Raw genomic sequence first — 13,855 nt, 5'->3', positions numbered from 1 at the left:
ATAAACAAAGGGGGGGATATTGCTAGCTTAAGGAGAAATGGTTTAAATTGCAAGTGTCAAGAAAGTGTTTTTAAGACCAGCTATTACAATAAGCTACAGTAAACCACATTCAGCTCTGGTTTAAGCGGTGCAACTCCAGCGGAGCTGTGCCCATCTTACAACAGAGGTGAAATTTGACTCAATAATGCTCAAAAAGATCTAATGATATCTCAGAAAGAGAGGGAAAATAAGGAGCTTAATTTATAAAGAATCATTAATCTCTCTTTAAAAAGCTCGGGGGGGGCGGGGGAATACTGAACTGTGTGAGCAGGATTCCATGCTTGATCGTGAGAAAATACTCATTCATCAGCTATGTTTTTGAAAGACATCATGTCTCCAAGAACACAACTAGATACTAAACCTATCTGATGGGGAAAAACCAGGCAGGAAGCAAACACAGCATGTGATGCATGTCAGTAATTAATCCAGTTAAGTTATTACTAGGACTGGTGAAAGTTCCCTAAACTCAAAATAAAATGCTTGAAAGTTTCTCCCAAAGCGTACTGTACACATGGAAATTTTTCCAGAGGTAAAATGTGGTAATCTAGAATTTCAGTACTATGGATTCCTTCATCCTGCCCCAGCCTAAACATAGTGAATATGTAAACAGCCCATAAAAGAAAAACCTTGTTCATTTCTTTGCTATAGCTAGGCAGGCTTCCAACATCACCCAACCAATTTAATCAACTTGGGTTTAAATAGTCTAATTTTGTGGCATAGCATGATTTTGCAGCACTGTTTGGATTTTAAGCAGCGCAGTTCCATTCCCCAAGCTGAAACAGTCAAAATGTGATCAGATTTTTGCAAAGAGCTACCCATATGCATGGGCTCTCACCACAACCACAACGTTCTGCAGGAAGTTTCTGGGATCCCTCTGACTGACTGCACAAAGGTACACTGGAAAGTGAAGCCCAGCGAGGGAAAGAAACGATTCTACGCGTACAGTTGCCTTTGAGTCTGAGTCAATATTTTGTGACAGCCTCAATTCTAGTACAAAAATTCAACAAGGCAGATGTAACAGAAAAGAGGAGGAAACAAAGGGAAGGATTAAAAGCCTTCAGGTGTTGGGGTCTATCGATTCAGGCATTACAAAGCACCGTACCTGAATCTCGAACAGCCACACACCAGTTCTCAAGTTCTCTCCCACCACCTCTGTTAAAGGGATTTTGTTTTAATCTTCTTGTAGGAAAGCAAGTTTGAAGTAGCACGTTTTGGTTTCATTAAGGGGGAGGTGAGGTTCCTGGTCTTGGTGGCGGCTTCTCCAAATGAATTTACTATTCCTACAAGAATCAGAATCCACCCGTGAAAGGTTTATGGGAGCCTGTGGAGTCTTGCCCATTACTATACAGTATTCATGTTGGAGCCCAAAGGAATTTCCCCATTACTCCTTTCAAACAAATCTTCAGGACAGCCTATCACAGCCACCTCTGACTGAGATGAAGACAAATCTCTTAGAGCCTACCAACCCTTTACTGGCTGTCTGGAGGAATCAGATGGGAGAGCATCTCTTATTGGAGATGCCAGTTTCCAGAATGACAGTGTGGAGAACTAGCCAGTCAGCAATGAGGCTATATATCCTTCTTTTCATGATCTCACTCTCATTTGCACCTGCGTTATGTTTACCTCCCACAGGGAGTAACCACCACCTTGCTGCTGAATGACCCTAAGGATAAACAGTTTCAAAAATCAAAGCGCTGTATCTAGCTGGAAGTACAATGCACAAAGAAGCATTGAGTGGTCCCAATGGCACGGAAAGATGCCAAACACATTAGAATCTGTCTACAGCGTGCCAGCACCTATTAGACAGCCATAACTCAAATGCTGCAGGTCCTCTGCACCTCACAGCAATTTTAAGTGGCAGAGATGAAACATCTTTAAATAGCCTCCTATATCACCATAGATTAAACTAAGCAGCAGCAACAGGGCACATACTGCTCCGATGCATCCAAGGATTCCTTCTGGTCAAAGGCTTCCTCCCCTAAAGGTAATGGGGGGAGGGGGAAGAATATTCAATTGGTTCATCTATTCAATAGGTAAATCCACTGAATGCAGGGTCTTAAGTGAGAGGGCAGTAATTCAGAAGCCACTGCTGGACAACCTATATCTATAGCACCAAATCAGTACTGCCTTTCCAGAGCACCAGCAGCAGCTCAAAGTTCAGTGTTTGTGGTCTGTCCAGGCAATACACCAAGACAAACAGGACACTCTTCCTTCATGTGGCTCTCCTCCCCTATTTCATTCTGGGTCACATAAAAAGATTCTCGGGATACTAAGTCATGTACTAACAACAACAGATCAAATCAACCATCAGATGTAACACCACCCTGCACGTTTCAGATAACCTCAGTCTGCGGCTAAGAACAGGAAGCAACAAATGAAATAAAAGCACAAAAACAGAGGATCATTCCAGTGATAAGCGCTCTCAGTCAGTAGCCATGGAACTAGACTGCCTACATGTGCCAGGCCATGCTGCCACAAAGGATGAGGCTATTATGCCACGTTAAACTGGCAGAGAGAGAAAGGAAGAGGAGGAAGGGGGAGAGAAAGGAATCATAAAAGGATTTTTAAAATAAAAAGAATTGGCTAGTGATTCATGTTAGATCATTAAAGTTTTTGTAAGGGTCAAGTTATTGTTTCTTGTAATAATTTCTCCAAAAACTTTTTAAAAAAAATCAGGAAAAATAAAGTATTTTATCGCTGTTTGCTGAGATTTATTCCAAGCTTCAAAACTATAGCTAAAGGCTAGGAGCACGTGTGCTTGTTTAGGCTCCAAATGAAAGCAGCAGCTAACCACCTGGTTCCTTGCTCAGTTGAGAACAGTAATGAGGAGGAACTGTGTAAATCTTTCAAGACTATTACCCAAAAAAATCCTCTTAAGAGAGCAAAACAAGAGACATCATCAGAAAATACAATAACCTGAGAATATGTGATGAAGACAAATTTTTCTCCATCTTGAAATCTTGTAAAAATAACTCCCAAGTGGAAATCTCAGTACAATCAACAAGTGTGTTCCTTTTACTGCAAAGACATTTTTCATACCATTCTAGTGAAGGTTGCATAGCCAAATTCCATTGCAGAGAGAGAGAGAGAGAGTGAGTGAGTGTGTGTGTGTATCTAGAGGTGTGTATATATCTAGAGAGACAGTAAACTTGGTCATACATGTTTGCGCTGGGTTCACAGTTGGTGCACAAAATTTTAATCCAAGCCATTTTCCTGAATTTGATTTTGTTGAATATTTATATATATGAATGATACTTTAGATCAGTGGTTCTCGGCTTATTTGATCTGCCCGCCCCCTTCTTTGTGTCTGTTGTGGTTTACGCCCCCACCCCTCACCAGCCCCCTCTGAAGGCAGAAGGGAAAGCAGAGGCTGCTGGCCAGGGTGCCCAGCTCTGAAGGCAGTGCCGTGCCAGCAGCAGCACAAAAGTAATGGAAGCAATGTGAAAAGTGATATTTATCAATAATCACTTTTCACAGCAGACTTAGTGCCCCTTGCTGCTTCCACCCCGAGGCTGACAGCAGGAGCTCCACCACTTCCAGGTGAGGGATTGGGGTGGAGGGGAGGGAGAGCCCAAGCAGTGGAGCTCCAGATGTGCCATTTATCCCTGTCTCCTGGGTGTACAAGGCCCTTCTGCACAAGCCCCATCCACTGGGGCTGACAGTCAGAGCTCTTAAAAAAAGAAAAACGCACACAGCTTGTGCCTCCCTTGACATGTTCCCACACCTCCCTTGGGAGGCCCGCCCCACAGTTTGAGAACAATTGCTTTCAATCATATACATGAATGCTACCTTAGTTGATTAAGACAATGTTTCAGGTTTTGACTCATGAATCTAAATGTCCTTTACCAATAATATGCAGGGACTTAATACAGACTGGTGTTTTGTGCTATATGAAAATGAATGGCCAACACTGAGGTTTACAAATTGGCAAAAATGTATAAAGATATCAGCACATGGGGGAAAGCCTCTCAGGCGTAATGCACTTCATTAAAGGGACTTTTATGATCAGGACCAAATTAAGGGAATATGGGACCACCAGGCCAGAGAGACTGAGGCATACAAATGTCCTGACAACCATATCTAATGTGTGAGGGCATATTAAATATTACAAGAGGCCATAGCCCCATCAACCCGGATTAGGACCTCATTTGAAAGACAGTTCTTGAGTGTAATTCTATTATCCTTGAAATGTCTAGTAGCTGATATCATTTAGCACTATTTTAAGAAAATAGAAAACTGCCCACACATCTTGAACATGCCTGACTGATATACAGATATGGGTCTTTGGCAAAGCTGGAAAAGATTTAATATACACTGTGAGAAAAGAAATTTGGCATTTGCTCCTGGACCTTTATAATTAATACATATGTTAAGATCATGGTGTTACATGTATTAGGCTGGATTCAGCAAAGATGATGCAGGAAAGTTACCACCACTATCCTCCATACAGCTTATAGGCACCTTGAAAATCTTATGGAGTTGTAGGAGTTGCATCTCCAGCTTCTGCATGCTTTTTTTCCCATCCTCTCTCCACCTTTTGGGGCTGCTGTTGCTTCTCACATGCTACTGTCCCCACTAAGAAAAAGTTGCAGCCACTCTGCACCATCTGCAACCCACTCTGCCCAATGCAAATCCCACCACCAGGGTTTATATTGGCTTAAACCCCTACTGATTCTGGTCAAGTGTATCTTTGTTTGTAGTGCTTCTTTTGTTATGACTAAGATTTTCAAAAGCAACTAGTGGTTTGGGACGCCCTCATTTTTGGGTGCTCAAGTTGAGACACCAAAAGCACCCCCCCCATTTTCAAAAAGTGGGGGTGAAACACTTGCTGAAATTCAGGCCCCCTTGAGATGTCAAGCTGGATGCCCAAAAATGAAACCACCCCAAATCACCAGAGACTTTTAAAAATTTTGTTCATGTGCCATATATAATTACCTCCAACGAGCTGTCCCTTCTCTGACCCCAGTTTTTATTAAGTAGTTTGAACTGAAAAGGATAGAGTCAATTTAGTTCAGGATAAAAATGAGTTCTGTAAAATAAACCAGGGAGTAACAAGGCCCTATTATTACTACTTGTATCACTGTAGGGACAAGGAGTCTCAGTCATGGCCTAGGACCCCATTGTGTTCGGTGCTGTACAAACAGAACAAAAGACCTACACAAAGTGTCTGCAGGAAACTTTTACTTCAAATAATTTTTTTTTTCTGTAGACCCACATCCCTCTGCAGTGTTATTAACCAAACCTACCAGTATTCTGTTAGTGCAGGAGAAGAAGGAAGTGAAACTGACCAGCCTCACTTCATTCCCCAAGCAGAGTGAAATGCCAAAACATTTTTGACCGTGTATAATGTTTGTTTATATCAGTTTTCAAAATCTGAGCCACTGTTACCCACACTCGAGCAAGAAATTATATTCTTTCATCTCAACAGCATTCCTTTAGACTGGCACTTCATTCACGTTATTGTGTGTTCCCCATCAATGTGTGTTAAGGACAATGAGTAATTTTCAATTTTGCTTTTCCTATCTTTTGTTGGGTTGTGTGATAAAATCAGCATTGTGTTAAAGTGAGGGGTTTCTTTTCTTTTCAAAGTGCTTGCTTCTTTCTTGATACTTACTGATAACTCCTTAATAAGGAATGCTCCATGAAAGTCACTGTGCAGAAAGGGAAAGCAAACAAGTATTTGTAAACCAAAAAGAGTGTGAAAGAACTTTATTTTAAGGAGCTAAAACCAAGGCTGAATACATTTATTTAATGCACAGTGTGCTACAGTTACAAATTCAACAGCTAAGTAATTTGTCCATATCTCAGAGATGGAGATAAAGAGACACTTTGTGGACTGTTTACTGGCATTGGCTGTTCCTATGCACATTAAAAAAGACATCAGCTAGGTCCACTTAAAAGAACCCTGTTTAATTCTAACAGAGCCCCTGATGCAAACAGAGAGACAGAACAGTAGAAAAGGAGTAAACTAGTCAGTGTACATAGTTTTATGAGATGCATACAGATGTTCTATGTTTATCATTCAAAATGCACCACCCTTCCCTCTAAAAATTCTGTGCAGACATAGAAGACCCCACCCTTCCAATCTGCAAACCACTCTGATCATTCAGAACATATGCCTCACTTCTATATGGAATGCAGACAACTCCTCTTTGCAAACAGATCAAACCTATCAATGCTCTACTGTTCACACCATGGAGACACTGCTACTAAAAGTTTTTCCCATTTAACACATCGTGACCTATTGTATTTCACGTCACATGAATTTGCTGTCAAGGAGATGAGCTGATAAATATTTCCTGCAAAGAAGGGGATTACCTAAAGGACTAAATAAAACACAACTGTCAGTTTTGCACTGCAGAAAAGGGGTACATGCCAGGGGCTATGGAGCAACCCCCCAACGTCTCATAAGCCTTATATGCTCCATTATGTCTTCTACTATCCCCATCCCCCGACTTTGCAAGATAAAATATCACCACACAATGTTCTATATGCTGACCCAACTTTGACTTTCCCCTCCCCCCTTGAATTTTTCTGAAGTGATGTCCCTAGTACATGGTGTCCCCCAATTACCTACTAGGTTCAGAATGTCACCAGGACCAGCAACAACTGTATATCAGTATAAAAAGGTACTCATTGATTATGGTTTTAGCAGTTGCAGTTAATTCCCATGGATGCTGGGTTTCTTATGAATGCACCTGCAGGGGTGAAGTGCTAATTCAACACCCCCCCCACACATTTCATTCACTTCTCCAAGTACATATCCTGCATGTTCCAGCAGCAACTGTTAACTAGCATAACCACCAGTCTGAAGCACTTCCTTTGTGGACTACAGTATGATAGAATCCCAATCTGCGGCTTGTGGAAACAGAGACTCACAGGGCTGCATTTCCTCTTTTCATGGCAGCATTTGAACTCAGGGCAACAGATGAACTTAATAAATAGAGTCTATGGGAAGAGATCTTTCTTCAGTGTCCTATACCTGTAACTGAATTGAAACCACTGAGCACATCACCTTGGACTACTTAGAAACTAATACCTGGCTAGAAGATTTGGTTGCATTGAATGGCCCTTCTGAAGTTCAAATCTTGCTTATTTTTAAATGGTGCCTGGTAGTTTGTGCCTCTGTTGCTTTTCCAGGAAGTACACAAACTTCTTCCATCAGACTGCATCCAAGGCAGAGCAAAATTACTTTATTACCATAATACATTCTAAGTACACATTAGCTGGCCTCAGTTATACTGGAGATTTAAACAAAAATGTCAGCTCCAGTGCTGTTCCCAAACCACAGTAAGAGGCAGCATTTCTGCAATTAAAGAAAAGGGCTTAAAGCCAGGATTAAATGTTCCTCCTCATTGCTGTGGGGAAAAAAAAATCACTGCCTGCTTACTTAGTACCCGCTGAAAGGTACTGAAGGTGCTGACAGATTCTGTGTGCTGTCCTGTTGGACAGATTACTCAGCAAGAGTTGAAATGCAGACGTAAATGTGTCCAGTTACAACTTTTTTAAAACACTAATTTTTAATTTAAAAACTCCCCCTCTGGAATCTGTCTAGGAAGACAACGGGCTATTATTCTGATTCTCTGAAGATCGGGTTGGTTGACACTAGAAGCCTTAGATCAGTGGGTGTGGTGGAATCAGAAAATCTGATCCTGCAGTACTCTCCCAATTTCCAGCAACAGGCAGTGGAAAAGCTACTGGCAGTAATAAACACACCCTTGACAGCAGCAACTGCAGTTTAGCTCCATTTTTTCTAGGTCAAGCCAATTGCAGGGAGGAACAAAATAAAGTTAAATGCCAGAAGAAGGATGCTCCCTCTTACTGTAGCATGGGATTCTAAACCAGTATCTTAACTGAAACATATTTGGGGACTGGACATTGTCCTGTCTGAAGCCAGAGGGTCTCTAAATATTTAGGGTGAAATCCTGGCCCCACTGAAACCCGTGGAACTTTTGACTTCAAAAGCCAAAAGTTCACCCTGAACTTCTATCCCACCGTTAATCTTTATCAGTGAGATAGTCCATGCCGAGTTAAATCAGACTTCACTACTTCTCTAGTCCCCCACCACTGCTGTCAATTGGTCCTCAGCAGAAGCTCCCCACCCACCCCCCTCATGCACTAGTGACTGTGCTCTAGGAAGAAATACAGCATATCCCAGTCCAGTCATGTTCTTACTAGGCATAGCAGCTACAGTGTCAGCAGGAAAGCAATATATTTAACTGAAAATTACTAGTAATCTTCTTACTGAGGGAGCGTTTAGCCTCCATGGTGAGTTGAGGTGACACTTCACACTTGGGAAACAGAGAGGACTATTTAAAGGCCAATATCCCACAAACCAACCACAGGACCATTTTACTATAGGAGACCTTCCTGCTGCAGCAGGCTCCTCCGGATGCTGCCGGGAAAGAGAAACTCCCATCCTCAGAGTGATAAAGGCCTCCAGACTTGCCAAGGCACACTGTTTTGGGGAAGGCAGCCCCTCCAGCGGGGCATTACACTCATAGACTTTAAGGCCAGAAGGGACCATCCTGATCATCTAGTCTGACTTCCTGCACAATGCAGGCCACTGAATCTCACCCACTCCTGCAACAGACCGATAACCTCTGGCTGAGTTACTGGAGTCCTCAAATCATGGGTTAAAGACACTGCAATGTCCCTCCCTTCTTGCTACCAAGGATTTTGCTGCCTTGTTTCAACCACGCAGTTAAAATCTCCCTCATTCGAGTGGTCACTGATATACCTTGAAACAGCTGCAATATCCTGAGGTATCTACTGGGGAGCGGGGAGAGAAGAAATGGACTCCACCAGGCTTGGAGCAGGGGAATCCAAAAAGGTGGGGGGATGAGGCCGGAGGGGAGGGGGCTGAGAGGTGCCAGCGCCACTTCGAAGTGGCACATTCACGTGCAACGAAAGCAGCAGCAGCTCCCCGCACAGAGCCAGTCCCTCTGCCCTACTCACCAGCGGGTGTTATCGTAGTAATGCTCCAGCACCGAGTATCCAAAGAAGGAGCCATTGGGCCCCTGGTAGACCACCGGGTGATCCAGGTCCACGTTGTAGGAATAAGCCAAGGCCACTGCTATCAAACCCACCAGCACTTTAAACCAACTCCGCTTGACCTTCCACTGGGGTCCAGGCATCCTGCGGGGCAGGGCAGGGCAGGGAGCGTGTGTGCGGGAGGGCGCCTCTGTCCTGGGGAACCCCAGCGTCTGCCCCCCTCACTGCAGGCAGCCCGGGGCGCGGGGTGTTAAGCTGGAGCCGAAACGAGCAAACACAAAAAAATCCAGCCCCAGCCGTGGAGTCCCGGGAGCTCCGGAAAGCGCCTCGCAGCCCGCCCGGTCCGGCTGAAGCCTGCAGCAGAGGGGGCTGGGTGGGCTGCAGCCAGGGATTCTGACTCAGTCCTGGAGCAGCCAGGGACTTTTGTGGCCGCCTCGCGGAGAAGCTCCAGTTCGCTCCAATCCCCGGGGCGCAGGGAGTGGAGGCAGCGCTCCCCTGCCTGGGACAGCGCCGGCCCCAAAACTACAGCGGCGGCGCCCTCTAGCGGCCGCAGCCTCGGCTCGGTCCCTCAGCAACGCGGCACCTTCGCTAGCTAAAGGGATGGATCCCCTTGTTTGAGGGGACCCACGGAAATTCTCTCCCCCTCCTCCAATCCCCCCCCCCTCTCTCTCTCTCTCTCACACACACACACACTTTTCCTTGATGCTGGAAAGCTTCCCCTTCAGGGAATGATTTCTCACTGCTCCTTCTGTATTTCTGGAGTTTGCATTATTACTTGTTCTGTACATCAAGGTGCACTATTTGCTTCAGTCATCAGCATCCAAAACATGTTGTAGTTCCCCTAATCCAGGAATTACACTCAACAGCCCTCCCTCTCTCCCTTGTTTCATTATCAACAATACTTCGCAATTCTAAAGCATGTTTAATCTTCAGAAAGACCTATTAGCTCAAATTGCTCAACATTCCTGTGAGGTAGGCACAGTCACCCTGTTTTACAAATGGGGAAACTGAAGCAACAAGAAGATAGGTGACTTGCAAAGACAATAGAAGGAATCAGTGGCAAAGCTGGGATTCAAAAATCAGAATTCCTAGCTTCCATTCCTGTGCCAAGACCACTGCCAGCGGTACTTCAGTAGCAGCAGCATTCATTCTGCAGCAGTTTATTTGTAGAAGGAAGCCTTGGAAAACTGCCTCCCTATAAATTATCAGCTCCCCGATTGTACATGTTTAATAGCTTCCCGGCCAGCCAATGTGGCCCTCTTCTTTAGATATTATGTTATTTGCATTGGCAAACCTCTGGTGTATTATACTATGTTTATATCAATTCTGTCCAGATTCTTACACCTGCAGACCAATCTGCTTGACTTCCCCCTTCATGCTCAAGTCAGTCACTTCATCTGTGTCCTGTCTTCACTTCCCGCTGCTCATTTTACACTCAAGCTTACAGCTATCAATCACCCACTCACAGCTGGACTGATCCCATGAAGAACTGTGAAGAATTGATATGAGAAAGAAAGAGTGAATCAGAAAACTGAGGGCCTAAATTTTTTTTTTAAATTAGTCCTGCCTCATTTTAAACTTCCCCGACTGTTCCTTGCATCCTTCATTGGGGGGCATTAGCCGCACTGAGAGAGGCAGGCTTCATTTTGTGGGGCCTAATCCAAGTCTCCTTGAACAGAATGCGATTCTTGCCCATTCAACTGCAGATCAAGCAGACCCTCATTAATGATGTATTTATCACTGTTTCTTTATTATGATGTATGACCATTTAATACATTATGTTTATAGATACAAACATTTTGTATTTCATGTATATGAAGACAAAGATATGACAGACAATGTTTTCTAAGATTGTTTGAGAGTAGCATAATGCTTAACAAATAGGGTGAAGAGAACACTTTTCCACACCTCTAGTCTCTAGCATATGATCAAACTTCTGTTTTTAAAAGCTTATTAAAAATGTTAGAGGAAAAAAGTTTAATTTTCAGTAAAAACCACGCTCATTTAGATCATATTAACTATAGTCAAACCTTAAATGAATGAACTTAATGAAAAGATTGTCACAGGACTTTCAGAACTGTGCTACCAGTATGGATAAAAGTAATCTGGTTGAAGAGGAAAGTCAATATACACTGATCAGGCAAATTCCACAGACGACATGCAATCCCATTAATAACATCAAGCCAAATTCTTTGCATTTTGAAGCAGGAAAGCAACAGGGCTTTCCAATTAATTATCCGATTACTGAACAAGGCTAAACAGCTCTCCAATCAAATTAGAGGAAATGGGAGCTGATACACTAATACTGTGGAGAGAATGTTGGACATATCCATTTCCATGGGGAAGAGAGAAGCTACATGGCTGGATTAGGAGAATAAAACATTGGCCTGTCACCATGTAGAGTGCTCAGAGGAGAGCTTGTGATTCTAAAAATGGCATGATTGGAGGTGTGTCAGTCCATAAAAGAGATCAGCTCCCATTGCATGGCAAGGAAATCTATTCAGAACATGGTCTAGACACTTGACTTTCAGCCACCTCTTTTCTTGGGGGGGGGGGGGGCACTGTGTTCTTGCATGGCTGGGGCCTGATCCTGCAACATCTAAGTTGATAAGAGTTTTGCCATTGGTCTCAGTGGGAGTATAATCAGAATCAGTGTCTCCAAGTCAGGATATTTTCTTAAAGGAGATGGGAAAACTCATATTACAGCTTAGTCTGAAAAAAACCTATCATGAATTTAAACATTAACTACTGCAGGAACACCTAATATATGATCACAGAATGAGTATAAAGCTGAAAATAAGGACTAAGAAAAAAGGTATACATATTTTAACACCTTGAGCGCATGTGCCAAACCTTTATCATTAAACTAGTAGAGCTGGCTTTAACTATCTTTATCTACATCCATCCGGACCTATTCTGTCTGCAAACTTTCTTGTTTATAGATCTCTAAGTACCTACTTAAATCTCATGTACATATGGATAGATACAAAAGCACATTAGGTAAATCATACCTGTAAATCAAGGCTATAATTATAACCTTGTGGTGACTCCATGAATCGCAAAAGGAGAACTAGTGTTATCACTCTGTATTACACTTTTGCTTTAATTCTACCACAAGTCATTGAGCTAGATGCATCTTCTTTAGGAAAACATCCAGTCCTGACTTATACACTCCAAGTGAAGTAGGATTTAGTATATGGAGATTTACCTTACCAGTCTGTTCAATGGCTAGTCATATCCTTCTGGTCAACTCTACTAAACATTTGCAATTTTATTTTCAGTTTGAACTTGGCCAATTTCAACTTCCAGTTACTGGACCTTGTTATGCCTATGTTGGCTAGATTAATTAATGCCTTATTACCAGATATCTACTACTCCCTCAGAGGGGTGATTATAAATTGTGATCAACTCACCCCTTAAACCTTTGCTTTACATGGATCTCCTTTAGCCTAAGGCACATTTTCCAGACCAGGCTCAGCTCAAGCCAGTGTGCTAAAAATAGGAGGTTTGATGGCACGGCACTGGCGGTGGCTCATGCTAGCTGTCCAAGCCTACACCCACCCGACCTCCTGGGCCCAAGCGTGGGTAACTGGCCCGAGCCACTACCAAACACTACTAGTGTCCACACTACTAGTTTTAGCACACTAGCTTGAGCTGAGCTTGCACAAGTCTGTCTACCCGGGCTGGGAATCACACCTCCAAGCCACAGGCAGACATATGCTAAGGTAAGTGGGGGTGACAACTGTGTTTGCAGAGTCCTTCCTATCATGTCAATCAGAAAGCTAGGGTGCTAGTCACATTTGAACTCTGATCAGGTCTTCCCTCCAACATTCTAACTTGCCAAGCAGAAAATCATTATCAGAACCTTGGTGTGCTCTGTCACTAACGGAGATATTCAGATCTCTAGAATCAGTGCACCACAGCAGTCAAGTGACAAACACCTTCACAAATTGTCCCCATTGGTCTGCAGGGGCCTCCTCATTTTTCATATTGCAGGGGTATAAAATCAATTGTTTTAGATAATTAAGGAATTCAGGTTTCAATACCACACATTTAATGGGGTGCCTGCATTAACCTTTCTAGAGCCAGAAATAAATGCATAATATTATTAACTTGGTTGTTGTTGTTCCATTTGGCTGCAGCTAATTCTCTGGAGCAAACGTGAGAGTAAGAAACGATCACATTATTGGTACTGTTACTTCGTGATGTTCGCTCTTTTGACTGCTTGCCCTTATCTTCCTTGAATAGCTCTACCACAGATTTTCCCATGTGGATTTTGAATCCGAAAAGCTTTTTCTAGGTTCAAGAGAGGGTCAAGACAAACCTTTAGCCAGCACAGGAGGCAGTAATTTAAGCAAACCACTCTTCCTCGAAGTCCTTCAATAAAAAACAACCTCTAGCAGTTCAGCAATATTTTCAAAGCCTCGATTTTCATAGGTGAAAATCAATTGTCCCTTTTAAGCATCTGATAATCGTTATTCTAAACTGTCTTGCTTTTGCAGCATCTGCTCCAGTTTATGAGCCAGGTATATTATTCTTCAATTGTTCTTGAAAATTCTTTATTTAAGCGGGACTTAAGTAGTGGATAGGCCTTGCACTGGCCTAAAGCATAGGGGTGAGTTTGATCCACTGTGACTTGGGGCCCACTTCTGCCCAAAAGAAACTTGTAAAGGGGTAGCTGCCACCCAGGCACCCCCTTGTGGGCAGGGATGTCTCTGCAGTGCCCTGGCTCTAGTAGCCTCCTTCTGGATGGCTCTGTAAGCATGCCAAAGGACTCTGACGGTATTTAGTATTAAACCAGCCCCACAAAGGGATGCAGTAA

At 43.2% G+C, this 13,855-nt stretch overlaps 1 protein-coding gene across 3 annotated transcripts in view; it reads right to left on the bottom strand.

Moving 5' to 3' along the window:
- ITGA9 (integrin subunit alpha 9) overlaps positions 1-13,855 on the bottom strand; it is a 298,314-nt gene that overhangs the window by 281,079 nt on the left and 3,380 nt on the right. Inside the window, exon 1 of one of the 3 annotated variants that reach the window (XM_039526655.1) lies at positions 8,998-9,413. The exons of 1 other annotated variant lie outside the window; for it this stretch is intronic. In XM_039526655.1, coding sequence (XP_039382589.1) covers positions 8,998-9,176 — 179 coding nt within the window. In that variant the 5' untranslated portion in view covers positions 9,177-9,413. Of the gene's footprint in view, positions 1-8,997; positions 9,414-13,855 lie in introns of those variants that run through there. One more of the 3 variants, XM_039526654.1, reaches the window with a different exon arrangement.

Source organism: Mauremys reevesii, linkage group 2, assembly GCF_016161935.1.
Source record: "Mauremys reevesii isolate NIE-2019 linkage group 2, ASM1616193v1, whole genome shotgun sequence".
Lineage (NCBI taxonomy): Eukaryota > Metazoa > Chordata > Testudines > Geoemydidae > Mauremys > Mauremys reevesii.
This window is presented reverse-complemented; position numbering and strand designations above follow the sequence as displayed.